General features: G+C 44.4%; 1 protein-coding gene across 1 annotated transcript; it reads left to right on the top strand.

Annotated features, from left to right (window-relative positions):
- Positions 1–8999: 8999 nt before the first annotated feature.
- On the top strand, positions 9000–16068 carry LOC135912214 (retinol dehydrogenase 7-like). Its single transcript, XM_065444592.2, has 5 exons — positions 9000–9207; positions 10979–11185; positions 12370–12555; positions 14038–14170; positions 15729–16068. Exons 1-5 carry the CDS (start codon positions 9000–9002, stop codon positions 16066–16068), a joined length of 1074 nt encoding a protein of 357 aa, XP_065300664.2.
- Positions 16069–18619: the final 2551 nt, after the last annotated feature.

Raw genomic sequence — 18619 nt, forward strand, 5'->3', positions numbered from 1 at the left:
AATGATTAAAAAGTATATCTCTAGGTGAGCATGAAGAATGGTAGAACATTTTGTGGTATCCTTATTTGAGGGGTAATGAACTCCATACTGGTATGCAATTATGCAATTTGTTTAGATGCGTTTGAATTATGCGTTTAGAATTATGCGTTTTAGAATTATGCGTTTTAGATGAAGAGTTCTATGACGTGTCCAGGACAAAGCTACAATCACCACAATAGAGGCAGCAGCAGCAAACGAAGGCGAGGGAAACATAAGACGAGAAAGAGAAAGGATAAATTGATGTAATGGTATGATCAACTCATGTATGTCTCTCACAAGCTGTATCACCCGTAATAGAGCACTCATGGCCGCATCAACAGTAGATGTCAGCGAAGCAACACTAAAGGCCCTTCTTTTAACATGACCTTGTCGTGCAGACAAATGTTTCAGAATTCGTGCGCTAATTAAATCACTTAGGCTTCAGCTTCGACGAAGCAGAGGAGAGCTATTTACGGCCAGTGGAACGCATAACGAAGGCATTTATCGCTCCAGCCACTTGGCTATCCTTTTGCATAGTTCTTATATCCCTCGCACTTTTCTGTCAGGGTTGCTTTCTCCGATACCAGTTACTGCGTGGCCTTGTGCGAAAGCAAAAATAGATCAGATACAAGTTCTTTATCTTTTGTTTTTGTATTTTGTGTTCTTTTTTACTTTTTCTGGTGACGACGTAGCTTCTCCCGGAGCAGTTTATATCTTAGGTCATCTGCATAGTCAGCATAAGTCGGCTTCGTCCTTCACGCGCGCTGCAAGCTAGCGCATTTACATATCGTGGTTGGCGCTCGCATATGATATCGTTACTGTCAACAGTTTCAGAAAGGCGCAAGAAAAACAATTAACTCGGTCCCAGGCTTTCTCTGCCACTTGGAAGAGCCGTTACTGCACCGTTACTGGAACGCGACTTCCGCCGAGAAAATCGCCTGACCTCGCCTTGTGGATCTGGAAAAGGAAAGTCAATGCAAACCTCCCTTTATCACTAATGCTGACGTTGCTGATACATGAACGTTCTGTCTAACAGCACTTGCGACAAATTAAATCGTAACGTATGTCGAAGGGCGTAGTGCTAAGGCATAGAAGCTTCCCCGTGCAAGTCAAGAGTATACAGTAAAAAAACTGACAATTTTGCACCGCTTGGAAGCATCGAACTCGTGGCTGAGTGGTAGCGTCTCCGTCTCACACTCCGGAGACCCTGGTTCGATTCCCACCGGGCCAATCTTGGAAGTTGCTTTTTATTTATGAAGCGCCTGCCGTGATTTATCGCTCACGGTCAACGCCGCCGACGCCGACAACGACGCCGACGACACCGGCTTTTCTACGACACGAGCTCCTTAACGCTATCGCGTTAATAGAACTTTTGCATAAATATTTGAGTGTTGTGGGGCCGCCTGCTAATATATCTCCAGTGATCAGTTTCAATGGGACTACTGACACGCTGGTAAAGGCGTTTAACAGATCTGGCCTTCGATCACCCATGCCCTTGTTGCTCTGCGGCACTTGCGTCAAGGCTCGCGGTTTACCCCCACGATGACGTAAATAGATAGCCTTACATGGCCGTATCTGTATTAACATCGATAGGAAGCCCTGTCTATTGAGCTGGTGTGTATGTAAATTCATGGGGCGAGAGAAGTCGTTTTTCTCACCAGTCACTGAGCTCATTGGGATTGGGATTTTTCCATCTGTTAGGACGAATGCACTGTTGAGTGCCCTGATCACGTTTATGATTTAGACCTAGAATTCGTTTAAAACAACAACAAAAGCGAATGACAGGTTTAAATAAATAGCAAATCGGGCTTGCATCTTCCTGCCCATGCAGTTTTTTTTCACTTGCCAGGATACTGTGAGCTACATCAAAGACGAGCAAAGCTGGCAAAACAGGTGTATTATAAGGGTTGTCTCATATACTGCGCTAATCCTTAAGACAAGTATTGCAATAAATTATTGACAGCATTGTGACACTTTGCAATATTTTGTGTGTGTGCGAGCGTGTTAATTAAAATGTTGCGGTTTCATAGAACGGAAAAATTGACAACTCTATAATGAGAACTGTGTTGGCAACATTTAAGATGTTGTCAGCTCAGCAGGCCTAGCGACAACATTTAAGATCTTGGCACTAGGCCTACTTTTGCTACTGGCTATTCGAAGAGACTGGCGAAATTTTTGTAATACGACCTTGCATTTATTCGACATGGCTTTATTCGAACCGACTTTACTAAACGCCTAAAAAACATTGTCTAGCTTTGCTCAGTGCAGCTGGTCGGACCAGCCAATTTAATGTCTCTTGCAGTCATGGTAACGTTGCAGCAATATTGCAAAAGGTCTCAGAAAGCGCTCGTTTCAAGTGGCTGTGCGACGTGAGGACAGTTTTCACGCTCATGCGGCACCTCACCCACGTAGTCACCAAGTACTTAGGCAGAACAATGGGTAATGTCCGAGGTGGTCCCGACGCCCAGCGGAGCATACTTTCCTCGACACGTGGCGTATAAGTTATGGCAAATGCTGTAACGTGCTAACCGGCACGACAAAAAACCGGAAGTCGCGTATGCATGGTCTCACTTCAGTGCACACTCTCGCCTCAGCTTCGTTACGTAGTTAAACACCTCTACATCGGAGGCTCGAGAAAGAGAATTGGCATGTTAAGCAGCGCCTAAACAAGAGATGCTGGTGGTCTCTGGAGCCAGCCTTTCAACCAACGTTACTAGTTTCGACAACTGAACTTGTTTTCGTCATGGGCATGATGAGGGATCCTCCAGTTGCCGAACGTTGGCTCCCGGGGCAAGCATCTTACGTTCGATTACTGTTGATTGCTTCAAGTTTCCACCTTCGTGTCAGCGTTCGTTCTGTCCGACGACAATTCTCGCTTGACACTATTTACCTTCCTTGAGACTTGCCATTTCAAGATTCCAAAACTGAAGAACTGCTTCTTGCTATGGTTGGTGTTTGCTGAAGGACACATGTCGCGCAACGAAGACGCTCACACCAAACGTGAAAATAGTGACAACGAAACTTCGAGAACTTCTCCGCACTTGAGTTATTGCTGGAAGCTGTGACGATGCTACAATAACGTTTTGCGCCGGCTACATAAATGACGGCACCGAAACCTGAGCACCTGGGCGTATTAAAATGACCGTTCTTTAGGTTACTGCACGCTGATTTTTAGGCATTAATTTGTCAAGTGTTGTTTGACTGTACAGTGATGGGGCATAGCCTCCCACTCCAACACAGAGGCTCCGAGAGAAGCTGTAGTCGAGGATTTTGGATCAATCGGTTTTGAGCACATGGAATTCTTTACTGTTCCCCCAACACACACCCCACATGACTGTTTTTGAATTCTACTCTCGTCGAAATGCGCTCGCTGGGGATGAGAATGGTATGGAATGGAATGCTGGTGATGAGAATGGAACGCTCGCTGGTGATGAGCGACAGAGCACCATATCCTCTGAAATGCTGCACCGGGTTTTTCTCAGGAGTCTTCATTATGTTTACTTTGATGCCTGTTCGGTAGACTCTGCAAAAAAAGCATAATTTGGACTCAGTCAGGTTTTAAGCCGATGTTACATTGTGTAAATCAATGTGCAGTCGTTAGCAGGCTTGTTATTGACATCATCACCATTGGCGTTGTCGTCTTGTCTGCTTGCGTTGTTTTGCGAAGCGCTTGAACGCTACCGCTGTTTTTGGGTGCACCTCATGGTTTTCTTGCACTGGCTATCGCTGTTTTGAACGACACCTATGTCTTTTTTAAGTGGCTATTGTTCTTGTGGCACGTATTTCTTAAATTTAAAAGGCTACGAATGTTTTCAATAGGACCTAAGGGCTTCGTTTCAATAGCTATTAATTTTTAAAGGCCCCTATGGCGTTTATTATCTGAGGCTATTGTATTTTAATGTTCCACACAAGCTTTCATTTATGTGTGGGGGGAGGTGCCTACCGTTTTTTGTGGCACGTAAATATTTTATTTGAGTTGTTATCCCTGTATGACTAATACCCACTAGCGAACCCAAAGAAGGGGAGGGTGTATTGCAGGTCTGTCCCCTCCACGGCAGTTGCCAGCCCTTCTGGCACATTACTTTGTCGTCGTACATATGTTGCGCAGAGATTTCATGCGCTGACAAAATTAAGTGTAAATTGATGCGCGGTCTACGGTATAACGACGACATAATTGAACGCCGTCAACCTCAGTGTCTTCCCCTGGTGACACCTATGGTTTTCCTTTGAGTTGCAATCGTTGTTTTCGGCCTGTTCTCGGTGGCACCTTTGGCGTTCCTACAAGTTTCTATCGTTATTTATTATGACAGGTCAGCCTTTTTTACTGGCTGCAACTGTACTGACTGTGACTGTGACTGTGACATAGGATGTTTTTTGCGTGGCTATAATTATTCTGCTCGGCTTGTAAGGCACAGCATTTCAGTAGATATTCCTATGTCTGGTGTAACCCAGTATTTTCTTCCAGTCGTCCACTCATACATTGTTTCCTCTGTCCCATAAGTATACGGTGGGTGTGGCCGGAAATCCAACGTGCGCCCTGGTGCATGTTGCATCCTAAGCACACGAAAGAAAGCGAATAGGCGTGTAATAGACGCGGCAATAATTACGTGCCCCGTACACCGCAACTACCGTGAATTTTTACATTTCTATTGCCGGTGAATTACGAAGCTGCAGTTATTATCAAGAAGAGAGAACTGGGCAAGTTCGTAGTCATTCATGTCAAAAATTTAGCGGTAACAACGGACAAAAACAAAAGGGAGATAAACACCATAGCGGTAGGCTAATGGCAAAGAAGGAGTAGAATAGAAAATTATTATTTTTGCTTTGTTTGTTCTAATCATGCCGAATCAGTGTGTAGACATCATATCAGATAGGGAGGTCTTTGTCGCGGGACGGACAGGTGATGTAGATGTCCGAAAAATGCTTGACTAATTTTGGACGCCTCACTGCACCAATAGATTCGAAACAGCTTGGAATCGGTTTACCTTATAGCGCCCCTGAGATTGCACGTGCGCAGTACATTATGGGTGCATATCGATTCTGTTCCGACTCCTAAACCAGATGACGAGGGAAATTAGCGAGGCATAGGATATAAAAAAATCACGTCGAGGTGTGTCAGCCAGCCCTCTCTATAGCGCTGCATGAAAAAGAGCTTTGTTTCAAATATATTGGACTGCCAAAGTATTATATATTATTTCAATGTCTGATTGAGGCCTCCTTTGGGGGAAGTTACTACATATAATTTTTTATTGAGCCTAGACGTTCACTGGGACAAATGAGTCCCACTTTTAAAAAAAAGACCTTTGGGTAAGTGGGACATATACGTGGCACTTTAAAAAAAACTGCTGTTTGTATAGAAGCGAAATCAGTTGTGAACTATTCCTAACTACCTCATTTTCTCAAACCACTCAAAATCTATCGATACTTTTGTTTCACGAAGGAAGCAGTCAGGCATAATTATGTACAGACGCCCAGCAGGGCCTGAGGGGGGTATGGGACGCGCGTTCTGAAACATCGTTTAGTGCCAACGGGACACTTTTTCTTTAATCAACGGGTTGGTGCAGAGAAATGGAATTGGCTATGAACTGTTTCTAAGCACCTCCTTTACGACTACCACCCATAAAATTTCAGGTGCCTTCAACGAATATACGCCGTCCTTCAAAGGCTTCGACAATCGACATGAGCGAGCCTTTCACAGACTACGTGATACGGTTACGTGATACGCCTACGTGATACGGTCCATTCACTGAGCCCACGGTCGACGGGCCCTCCTTGACATCGTCCTACCACGTCGCCGTCCCAGGAGGTTCCATTGTTATCGTACTCAGGCCATTTTCTTTTTCTCCGGTTATTGTCATTGTGTTCTTCGTCGCTTATTGTCCTTATAATGAGGAAACAATGGGAAGTAAAATTTCTCTCCGCCCAGTTCCTGTGTTTAACGTGAAAGTGTGGCACTGGTCAGGCTAAACGCTTGACTCGGGAACTATTTACAACGCTAGCTGCTAAGGGCTCGTTCCCCTGACCCTTTTCATATCCGCAGACATGCGTCACCCGAACTCCGAATTGCTTTGCGAGAGGGTTATAAAGTAAAGATGCGCAGTTCCCTGAGTGGGTTCTAACTCCGTTCCCGCAGGATGACAGTCGCAAGTCTCACCGCTCAATCAATTCGCCCATGCTGCGGGACAAAGAAATACTGCGCTTGAACACCGCGGCAATGCAAATAGCTGCTTCTTCTGGCAGACTCCGCTCACTGGAGCTCATTTACCTATAAACGAGCACGGAGGTGCAATAAATTAAATGGAGCCAGAAGTAAAACGTAAAATCCGGATAGGAAAGAGGATGAAAAAAAAATTGGCCACCTCCTTCTAATTCACGACAGGAAATGCCACCACCACAATGAATAAAGTTGGCGTCTTCATCTTTTACTCGAAAGGAAATTGCCCCGCACGCATCAGAAAACGTTTACTCCAACCGATACAGCTCAGAACCATGCAAGACTTTCTGCCCATAATATTCTGCCGATAAGCTTCTGCCGAGGCTACAGCACAAAAGATTATAGTGCCTGGAGAGCCGATTGGAATACGCCTCGCCCTACAGCTGATCTCCAAACCTTCTCCAAGCTCAAGAAATTTTAACGCAGCATGCGTTCAGATGCGAGACGCAGAAGTGAAGAAGATGGAAAAAGAAGCCATGCCTCTATCACTGATCTGTACTATTCCCCAAAGTGAGTGGTCACTATTCATTTGTCCACCCCAGGGAAGTAACACCTCCACAAATGAATAGAATATGGACAGCATTCCACCTTGAAGAAAGGCTTATTATTGAACGCAGATTGTTCACGTGAATCTGCGGAAAAATACAGAGAGTAAGAAAACGCGTTTGTGAAATACAGAGAACTTTGCCAGCCTACATGTAGGCGTTTGCATGCTACTCTGCATAGAAAAGGGTATCGGGGACAGGAAGGTTTTAGGAACAGGAGGCTGGCAAAAAAAGCAAGAAAATATGTGAGCATGCTATGTACAGGTAAGACAGTGGTTATGCTAGTTATTTAGATACGTTAAAGCTTTAAGTCAATTCCTTGAAAGGAGGGGAAAACTTAACCATTGAATTAATTTGAAAGAAAAGGCATAGGACCTAGTATGCTTCCTAGATATAGTGAATTTAGGGAAGCAAGTTAATTCTACTCAAATATATGTCGTTTGGTCGCTGTAACCGGCACACTGCAACAAAATATGCGCCATGATTTCTACAGCACGAAGATAATCTGCGAATGCTTACGTACTGCTAACAATACAAAGACAGGCGTAATATGGCAAGGCGTACTGCGTTTAATACTGCGCCTACTATCGCGCTCCTGTCTAGCTGTATAAGCGAAACAGCAATTTTCTTGCACCGGGATAGAAGATCCCGGTCTTTTCTTTTTCTGTGGATAAGGTGCGCTTGAAACAAGGAAGTGCGGTACGGTTGAATCAGGATAATATACTCCCAACGGATAGTGTGAACACCTTCAAAGAGGGATGTAGATGTTAACCTAGGGAATAACCTGTCCGGCTACTCCAGGTAATTAGGCGACTAGCAGTAGGCTTTCTAAAGAGTGTGTGTTAATACCTCCCACTCCCTGTAGAATATTTTTCTGCATGCACACTTCAAAGAGTGCGTTTGGAAACATGTAGACCGCAAAAATTGAAGATAGAATTGCTAATCTGTTATTTAGTCTGCATGTAGACGCTATGCAGCCAAAGAACGAACCCATAAGAAGGCTAGACGTTCTGCAGTGAGTCCTTACAAAATGTACAGGCTGTGCCAAGGGCGCAGTAAGTTCGAGAAAACAGTTGCTAAGTGCCAATAAAGAAAATTTGTATCAATGTCGTGGTTTTTAAAGCTAAAGGCGCTGACCTTTTGAACAAATATTGGCATGGGATGCTGAACAGTCACTGTACTTATCGTTCATCTGCATCACGGATGTTTCAATTTCAACAGCTCCGAACTCAAATATAGCCGCAGCGTTCGTCCGACACACTCATAAAGATTCCGAAATATCGCGCGGAATCTATCATGTCATTAACCTATCAGGTCACCACAAGGATACCGCCTCTCAGAGACCTCCTACTTGAGAACGAAACCTTAATACTGCATCAAATGAGCCTTCCGAGGCTACGTGGTTGCCTCAAGGACTCTTTGTCATGGACAAATTGTGAACAGGATTATTCGTATGCTTCCCACAGACTCTATTTTTTTTTGTTCCGACTTTGCGCTGACGGTCTGATTTAAAAAGCAATGAGCAAAGGAGTGCCTTAACAATATCCTGGGTTCTCGCTTTTCGAGACGGCGAACCTACCAAGCGAAAGCATCATCGCATAATAGAACAGATTTTCCAAAAAAGATAAGGGGGTGATTACAAGAGCGTAATTCAAAAAGTGTGGTGCAACTAGGAACAGACAAGTAGACTTCATGGATGGTCTCCGCTACTTAAGAGAACGCGGCTGCTGGAGTGACCACCATTACGGCACACGTGTTATATCATCAAATTACTAGCCTCAGATCTCTTCGGACGCTGTTATAGTCACGTCTTTCCCGGCGGGAGGAACATAAAAGACGAGCAAGCACTTTGAAAAACGATTCGTAACTTTGGTGGGCAGCAGTACAGAACTGTCGGCCCTTACAACTCTGCTCGGACTGTTTATCCTAACTAAAGACGCAAGAAACCTATGTATTATTGCCTCTCCAGATGGCTAGCCACTAAAAATAGTTTGTTTTATGTTTTCTTGAGCTACTCACAAGTGCTTACCTTGGGACAAAAAGGCCATCGCAGCTTTCAAGCACAGTCAGGTTTCCTCTGGAACTTCAAGACCTAGTCTTTCCAGCTTATTCCAAGTTGCGAAGCTTTTACTTATTATTACGGCGTGACAGCTGCTGGGCAGATTTGTCAGGTTACTATTATATAACTGCTCATCTGCATCCTCGGACTTCTAGCAGAGAGAATGGCGACCGTCACTCAAATTGCGGTGCCAACTGCGGCCCTTATCTGGCTGCTTGGCTGGCGACTGCCGTATCACATGCTAGAATTCGTCACGGGCTTTGGCTTGGCAGCATTGGCAGTGTTTGTGTCGTACTGGTCAGTGTGGCACATTCGAAGGCTTTTCCTCAATGGATCCGTCGAGCCCCATGGCAAGAGCGTTCTAGTCACAGGTAAGTGAGTGCTTTTTCTCGCTCATTTTGTTCGTTCAATGCCGTTTTAACATCACGAGCCCAACACGTAGACCGCTTTTAGAATGCGCTTTCCTGTTATGCTAAGATTAATGTGGCACGGAAGAGTATTGTGTCAGAAACAGGGTAATGCGACAAGTTTTGCTGCTATGTTTCTGCGGTCATCGTCAGAAGGGAGCCAGCATGTCAAATACGAGCCTTCGTATATACTTCTACCAAACGACTTTGAAAACAGTGACATTGCCAATATACAGCAGTTTCTGTACAGACCTTTTCCTTCCCAGCGTGATGCCTAGCTACGGACCTACGCCGTATTCCATCCTTGAGTCATTCCTTGACATAACCGATGCTTTCTTCAAGTTTGTAGCCCCAAAGCTCAACACAACACCGGAAACTACTCTTGAGCACAATGAACTTTTCATTTAGGTTACTATTGCTTTCGGCATGATGTCGCAAGGCGAGCACTGAAAGGTGATCTGATGCCAATGCCAAAGGCTCACTTCTACCTTCGCGGCCCATGCCAACTGAAACTTTATAGATAGCATTGCTTATAAATAAATCGTGGTTTCCTGTTATGATCGCCTAGTGCAAGCCTTCCGTTGTATAAGTGCCTCATGATACAATTTATTACGCTCCATTTCATTATTTTTGCTCGTTTCGGCTCAGTGTGCGAAGTTTATTGATTATGAATGATTCGAGCCAACCTGATTGGATCGGCCTGCTTACAAAAGTACGCACTGTCGTAGCCACTGCGAGTCTTTGAAACTGTCTCTTTCCGCGTTCGTACATAAAGATTTTGTAGTTGTTAGGGTATGCTCACGCAAATGCAGAACTGTCAATTTCACACTTCATGCGATAATTGGTTTGCTCACCTTCGAAACTGTATGTATGTGTGTGTGCTCTCGAACTATTTTCCATACTTTCCTTTGCCGTTCGCTCTGTGACCAGGCGCTTCCGCAGACAGCTAAAGTAAAAATAATAGCGAACAAAGCTAATAAGTACTAATAGATAAAATAGCTAAACTAGAGCCAAGTAATTTGACATTTGTAGCTTACTGCAAAGCAGTCTGCAAAGCAGATTCACAGAGAGTCACACTCCCTGGGAATTTACCGTTACCCGTAATTTGTTCTTTCGTTGTACAGCTATCCAAGTGACTTATTCAATGCGTTACTACCTATGTATGGTTGTGTAGAACCAACAGGTAGTGCACAAAATCATTGGTTTCTTCTATCCTGTATTACACCCTCGATGTTCTAAGAGCTCTTCCGACTCCTGTAGCATTAATAAGCGCTCTACAAAGAACGGAATCAGTATACTTAAAACAACCCTCGTTTCATTGTATTTTATCACCCGTTTAAAACGTAATTCTACCAATATTTCAGCTCACGATGCTAATGCTTCCTGGGTATCCTGAAATTGGTAGGATATATTCCTCGGTAAATGCAATTATAGAATGCATAAATATATTGAAATTGAAACTGACATGGCAAAATATGTGCTAGTATTGAAAAGACCTCATTTTTTCAGTAAACTTATTCAGTAATGTTGGTGCGTTGTTTAAAGGGCACGATGGTGTAAAATGTGTATAACAAGAAAGTACGGGTTGGCAAGTGTCACAAACAAGCACTTTTGCATTTTATTGGTTAGCATTAGTTATTACTGTTACGTACCGAATAAAAGAATCATAACAGTAACAAACACAAAGGATAGGAATGTCGTAGTACATCACGAGATTATTATGCTTCTATCACAGGCTGTGATACCGGTCTTGGTCACATCTTGGCTAAACAACTGGCAGCTGGAGGCTTCTTCGTCTACGCGGGGTGTCTAAATGCCGCTGGAGAAGGGGCCAAAATTCTTCGCGGAGTGGCCAACGTAACAGTGCTGCAAATGGACGTTACGAAAGATAAAGATGTCGAGGCGGCATTAGAAGCCGTGGAAATGAGCCTTGACAAAAGAGGTACGTCCTGAGTTCTTTTGCGTAAAGATGGTGCTTTATGTCTGAACACCATGCTCAACCGCTGAAATCTCTCAGGAAGGCAAACTGATTCAGTAATTATTTCTTGCATTCTGTCAAATTTCCCACGAATTCCAATCGCGCTCGATATCTTAACTCCGTGTAAATCGATATATTTAAGTACTTACCATAGAGTACTTGGTGATTTTGCTGTCGCAGTCGATTACCAATCATTGTTGCAACGAAAAAGTTCATGAGCTTGAACATGGTTTCATGGTAAAGTTTCAAAGGACCAAGGGCGCAAGTAGGAAGGGCACAAGTAGAGCTCCTTTGTCGTTGTCATCGGTTGTAATTTTCATGCTGCAAGGGCACAATGAATATTCTCCAACTCACCAAGCTTTCAATTCTTTTGCAATTGAACATGAACTGAATCGATTTCCGCACTATAATTATGATTCCAAGTATTGGCCCATATCTACCACGGTTGACGGGTCAAGGAACTTGACTAAAAAAGTGAGAAAAGAGTGAAGTAGCCCCATTACGATTTTTAAAATTACAAGTTATTCTTGATTATTCGTATTATAGCTATAGGAATATTTGCTTTCACACTAATCACGTCCTGCAGCGTCTCCGTCTCCGCGCTTCACGCGCTTTGCCTTCATACACAAATTATCATTTTGATCTTAGGTCGTGTTAGCTCACTAAACTCTGGGAATTTATGAATGCGCGCATTTTTCCCATTTTAAACGGTATTTGGCACTCTTTACAATCCACAATATTTAAATCAAACGCAAAGTAATTTCCGGCATCAAGGTTACATCAATAAGAGTAAAATCAGGATGGCCCAACAATGTGCAGCTGTGGCAACTGGTGCCTTAGAGCAGCACGTGGCATAGCACGACGCCTCGCTATGCAGTGTGCTAGTTTTGCTGCAAATTTTAATATTCACCGACTAACTTATCAAGCCTACCCTAAACGAACGTGATCTAATGAGACAAAAGATAAATAAAACTTCAAAGCCCCCGTGGTTCTTGAAGGTAATTACGACAAAGGGGGCCGCTTGCCTTTAAAGGTGTCACCCTTAATCAGAGTGTACGCCTACTCCTAAGGAATAGGAACTCATTCATGGGGCATTGGATTGTCTGGCCGTGAGTGATTCCCGCCCACCTCGTCCTTCGTTTTCGCAGAGCTATGGGCTGTGGTGGCCAACGCCGGCGTTCCAAGTCTCGGCTACATTGAGTGGCAGCCCATGAGCCGCATACAGTACGTGTTCGAAGTGAATACCTTCGGCGTGATTCGCGTCGCCAGGGCGTTCCTCCCGCTCATGCGCAAGACTCCCGGCAGCAGACTCGTCATTGTCACCAGTCTTCTAGGTAAGTGCGGGCGACATGCGAATTGTGGAGACGGCTAGCCAGACAGCCAAGCTTACAGCGACGGTCCCCCTGAAGTGTCCCACACAAAATCCGGTCCGCACGGCGTCTCAAGTGACATTTCAATTCTGACGAAGCTAGCAAAACAGACGGCTTTACGAGTACACCAGAAAACGATGCAGGCCACTTTCCTGCCCAAACAAGAGCGCAGCTGAGCAGAATGCTTGAAAACTCGACGAGGAGATTGCCTGGGCTAAACGAAATATACAGTTACGCTGTCTTTGTGTACTTAATGTAAGTTACGTCGCGGTTTTCGTAGGTTTGCTGATGTAAAGTGCTAAAATATAGCGATAGTATACGCTTTCCTTAGCTTTTGTTTTGTCGACGCTCGTTGGCGTGAAGTCACGCAGACCTTTCACGTATGCGTTCCATTATATGCGCTTGAAGCTGTCTTATTAGTACCCAGAATGCTCTTTTTAAAGAGAGCCATAATTGGAACACACCATTTGGTGTACCGGGAGTGCTACTATGAACGCCGGCAAATTCCGTCTTAATGTCGTATTCACGTTCTTGTCAACTCTGATCGGCCCATAGAGATGCAGCGGCTTCTCTGATTGGCTCAAAACGCCATGATGACTGTAGTTGACAGTGCCCAAAATGGCACTCTTGGTACTGAGACCGTGTTAATTCCAAGCTAGTCTAAAAAAACATAGCATTAGATATAGAGGTCACATTCGGCATTGTGCCAAGAGCTGCAGTGGGAATTCCCGCCATGTTCTTCCCCTGAGTTTTCTTGCTCAAATGCACGTAAAACGAAATTTGGCCGTCATTAAAGAACTGCGTAGCAGAAAGCGTTAAGCGAGTGATACGTATTGTAGACCTATACTATGGCCTATCACAATTATCATTATCGGTGTGACTCGCCTTCGGGGCTGAGATGCTACGTGCTGTTCCCCTGAAGAGTGCGAAGTAGCTGATTCCATTTCCTGCTTCGGCGACCGCATTTTGGTGGAGTCAAAGACGCGTGTTCTGAACTAAACCTAACAGCGCAAACACATAAGACGAGCCACAAAAAGAAAGACACGAAACACACACGGTCTTTCTTTTTGTGGCTCGTCTTAGGTGTTTGCGCTGTTACGTTTAGTTCAGAATTATGTACCAACTAGGCCCAAATGAAGTGGTACTGAAAGACGCGTGTGTTTCGCACTTTGCGTGCCCGTTAAACATATCCACGTAGTTGGAACTAACGCCGTCTCTCATAGACTGTGCGCTGCTTCGGGACATTGGACTCCGTAATTTAGCCGTCGGTGCAGTACAACAGCAACACCGCTGAAGCTACCAAGTAGTTCTTGTAACTGCGCACACTGTGAAATTCACGCCGCACTATTTCGCGGTTCCCACTCTGGCTGAAAGTCTGCGGCGTCGACATGCCTTCCTGTAACGTTGGCTTGAACCTGTATGCCATGCTCGTGTGCTTTGCCGCAGGACGAATGTCAATGCCGGCCTCCATGACCTACTGCATGTCCAAGCACGCTTCCACATCGCTGGCGGACTCCCTTCGCCGCCAGTACTACGACAGGGGAGTACACGTGACCACTGTGGAGCCGGGTGCATACAGGTGAGCTAACGGTGTTCTGCCATTTTGGAACGACACAGTGCAGTACTTTGTTTTTAATTCCTTCAAGCGCCAATTAACTCTGTTCGCTGAACTTCTAGTCCCGCTAGATTGTTTGCGTCTGCGTTGTAATCAAAACTACGCTGAACGATTTTATAATTTCAAATTTTTCGGTGTGGCTAGTCATGTTTACAGAATGTGGTCTACATGCGAAAGCTCTCTACAGGAACCTCAAATGTGGGGACAAATTATTTCCTGTCTAGCATACTTGGTAGAAGTGTGTTGGAACAGAACGAAAACAAAAACGGAAAACGAAACAAAGCAAAATTTTTGAACGACACGAAAACGTAACCAAAACGTTGTTTATTATTTTGTTTCGTAGTGAAACAAATATTTTTGATCAGTTTTCGGTTCAAGGAGAAAGTCGGCAATATCCGAAACAGCCGACGTCAGGCAACGTGAGAATGAGCGCGTCTCTCAGGTGTCTGCATAAGCGCGCATCTCAGGAAGGGTATTGCGAGTGATAGCCGGTCAAACACTCCTCTAATCCATTCCTGCCACTCGGCGCAGCAGCAGATCGGCATCGGATCAAAATCCAGGGCTTGCGCACTGAAGAGCTTACCATTTTGTTCTCTACGGGTGCAACGCTTTGTTACCGAAGATTTATTGTTCATTTGTGTTCGTTTTATTAAAACAGCGGCCTCGCATTTCGGCGAGTACACTAGATGACGTGCTACTCCTGAGATCATGATTAGTGCCTCGGCTCAAGACACTGAGCATGTTCTAAGTATTCATAATTCACTTATTGAGGAAAATAAATACTATGTTTTTATTGTTACCTTGCTTCGAAAATTTTTGCATGCGAACCAAAACCGTTATGAACCGCTATGGATGACTTTTATTCGTTCCGGAGCAGAACCGGAATGGAAGCTTTTTTCGGTAGATCGAAACTAAAACCAGAATGCAAAACATTTCATTCGAACACCCTGCTGAGAAGGCACTCGTCTAGCCACTTGATATATATGCTGGATGCTAAACATTGTGAAAAACAATAAAGAAAACGTTTACGCTCTACATGATGACGTGCTGGTTGCGAGACGAAACACCCATGTTTTACTGAAGCATTTTTCATATATTATTCAAACGTGTAGCCCAAGTACAATCAGAAGTGTTGAAAATGATTGGGGCACATTTTAAATGCCGTTATCTACATCAGTGCTTTCGCTTTCCGTGCGCTGTCTTGGAGTGTACAATTCTGCAAACGTGCACACATCTCGTGAAGAGGCAAATGAAATGTCGAACGGAACTGTCAAGAACAAAATCAATGTACTTCGCACACACGTGAGTATGTGCGTGGTGTTGCTGCACACGCCCCTATATGTCTCGAGCAAACAGTTTTTGCTTGGACATCTTACAGCCATTCCAGTTCACGTTACAACACACAACCGTAAAGCCACGTGGATTAGTAATCAAAGCGAGTGCCTTGAATTCTGTTTTATTTGTCTGAAAGTCTGTATGGCAAGCCTCATCAGTGCATCTTCTATTTACTCACGCGTATCAGGACTCCCATGGCCAACCACGACATTATGGCGAAGACCCTGCGAAGTGACCTGAGTCTCCTGCCTGCAAGCGTGCGCAGCGCGATCAGGGACCACTCCCTGGGAAGTCTGCGCAAGTCATCGGACACTCTGTACGCGTCCATCATGCGAGACGATTTGCAAGAGGCCGTGGACGTCATGAAATCTGCCGTGCGGGACCTCATTCCCAAGACCTACTACAGAGCCGGAGGGTTCAAGGACATCCTCTTGCGCCGGCTGTACGAAGTGGCTCCCGCCGAAGTGACGGACGAATTCGTCCACATCATCCGCAAGGCGGCCCGGGCTGCGCGGCGTAAGGCATAGACAGATGCATTTTCGCGGTGGTCATGGTGGCCTGCCTGGACTGTTTAGATGCTTGAAGTTATACTGCGCCTATAAGGCAGTGAAGCCTAAGTACTAAATGAATACCATATTCTCTAGTACAGGCAGCTTTCCTCTCCGTTTCAGTAATTCGGCTTTTGGTACGGCTGTAAGATGAAGGAAGGTCAGGTTGCGGACAAGGTGCTGAAAAAGCGCTGCAGTCCAGTGTACGAGAAATATACTCATAGAATGCCTACAGTATGACCAACAGTGGTGTCGCCTGAGTGACCGTTCGAACATTTTCGAAGAAAGCCCTGTATCAGCGAGAAAACTGCTTGGACCATGGTCGCGCCCTGATAAGCGGGAGCGTGCCGTCAGTGCTCTTCGTGAATTCTTGGTGGACAGCTATCTCAAGAACGGCCTCTCTGTGCTCTGCCATCTCTTGTTTGTGCGAGGGCCAGTCGGGTGATAAACATTGCACAAGTAATATGCACGTTTTGATGCGAGATTCTGCAAGTGTGATGTGGTGATTGGAACAAAAGAACTAGGCCATGCTTTCCTGTGTTCGTGCCCATGGTGACAGTACTTACACGCTTGTGACTTCTGTTATAGCGTGTGCGGTGCTCTTTGTGGGTTGTTTGTTGTTGTTGTTGTTGTTGTTGTTGTTGTTGTTGTTGTTGTTGTTGTTGTTGTTGTTGTTGTTGTTGTTGTTGTTGTTGTTGTTGTTGTTGTTGTTGTTGTTGTTGTTGTTGTTGTTAATAGCACATGGGACTTTGGGATAGCCAGCCCTATAGAGGCCTAACTTCCAATATTCATTAACTTATTAGCAAATAACAAATGAGTGCTGCTCAGCTGCCTCCGCCGGGCATTTAAATTACACTAAATAACAGAAAGGCTCATCGCCAAACACCGAGCTAATTTATTTCTATGTGGTGACGGGCACGTGGTGGGAACATACCTAAGTATAAAGGCAAGGGCCACACCCGATTTACACTGGTACATGAATTGTAAAATTAATGAAGGGAAAATGAGACATCCACCAAATCGTAACAATTGCTCCAAAGGAAACAAAGAGCGGCTGCGCCGGGCCCGAGTCCGCGACCAGGACGAATTTTACTTCAACTGAGAGGCTTTTCTTTCGAGAAACTGGTATGGTTTTTCTTTGTAGCAGTTGCTGCGATTGGGTGGCTGTCTCATTTTTCCTTGTTTCTATCCATCTTGCGGGCTTCCGCAAAATTATTATATCAAATGAATTATATAACTGCCACATATCACTAAATTTATTTTGCTACATTATAGAACTCAAATGTTATAAGCAACTCTAGTTAAAAAATTAAAATAAATTATGGGTTTTTACATGCCAAAACCACTTTCTCATTATGAGGCACGCCGTAGTGGAGGACTCCGGAAATTTCGACCACCAGGGTTCTTTAATGTGCACCTGAATCTAACTACACAGGTGTTCATGAATTCCGCCCCCATCGAAATGCGGCCGCCGCGGCCGGGGTTCGGTCCCACGACCCTAGTACTTATCTGAGACGAACTGTTCACCACTCCAATAAACAAGCGATGTATAGAAAAAAAAGTAAAATATTTCACACACATGTTCTGCGGGAAAAATAGCCAACTTCCACCGCCCACGTCTGAGCATAAACCATTCCTGTACGTAATGGTGGGGGTGGTTGTGTGCGGAGACGCGGGGAGGAGGAAAACGAGAAAGGTTTGTTCGTTGCTTGCTTATTGTTTACGTTTCATACGCCCTATAAATGAATAAGTGCAGCATTCTAAACATTCAATAAAATTCATCGTCACTCCAGTGTACTACAATTAAACTTTCTGTAAACAGTCACCTGCATCATATCTCACTTCTAGTCACCATTGAGTAGGCGTCCTGTACGATAATCTCTTCGTAGAACTTTCTCATCGTGCTCCAGCCATGTGTGACAACACTTGTACGACATCGATCACTTTATTTCTTCGAATCATGTAAAATAATGAGCTAGTAAATTTTATCGCCAGGTCAATCAAATACCATACCTAGAAAGCAATGATTATGTACTACCTTGTCGCGAAGCCCAACAGTTGGTCTTTATAACATATCTTGAAATCGTTGATGTGCCTAGTCAAATAGCAAAATTAGGAACTTTTTAGCCGGCAACTCCCACCCTGTTTGTGTAAAAAATTATTACTTTCATGCAGGCCAACATCCATAACAGGTAATGCGTAGGTAACACCATACCCTCGAGGCATTGTCATCCGACCTCCAAAATCTCAGAGTTGTTCTCCCTTTTTTTCGCTTAGTCATGCGCATTTCACCTAATTCCTTTCAATTGTTTTAAACATTGCCTAATGTGCATTACAGTAAATTTGTGTTTATGTTTATATGTAAATCTTGAATATATAAAATCTCGTTCATATGTAATTCTTGACTAATAAATATCGGGCCCCTTCGTTAACCCCTTTCTTCTCGTTGATATATATATATATATATATATATATATATATATATATAAAGGGCGGTAGGAGGAGGGATGCTTTCCTATTGATCTGAAGT

The sequence above is a fragment of the Dermacentor albipictus genome, chromosome 10, assembly GCF_038994185.2.
Source record: "Dermacentor albipictus isolate Rhodes 1998 colony chromosome 10, USDA_Dalb.pri_finalv2, whole genome shotgun sequence".
Lineage (NCBI taxonomy): Eukaryota > Metazoa > Arthropoda > Arachnida > Ixodida > Ixodidae > Dermacentor > Dermacentor albipictus.

Bases quoted from the DNA above. Each gene is read 5' to 3' on its own strand.
- LOC135912214 (XM_065444592.2), top strand. From the start codon at position 9,000: ATGGCGACCGTCACTCAAATTGCGGTGCCAACTGCGGCCCTTATCTGG. The intron at 12,556-14,037 runs GTAAGTGCGGGC...GCTTTGCCGCAG, and splicing joins CATTGTCACCAGTCTTCTAG to GACGAATGTCAATGCCGGCC. The intron at 14,171-15,728 runs GTGAGCTAACGG...CACGCGTATCAG, and splicing joins GTGGAGCCGGGTGCATACAG to GACTCCCATGGCCAACCACG.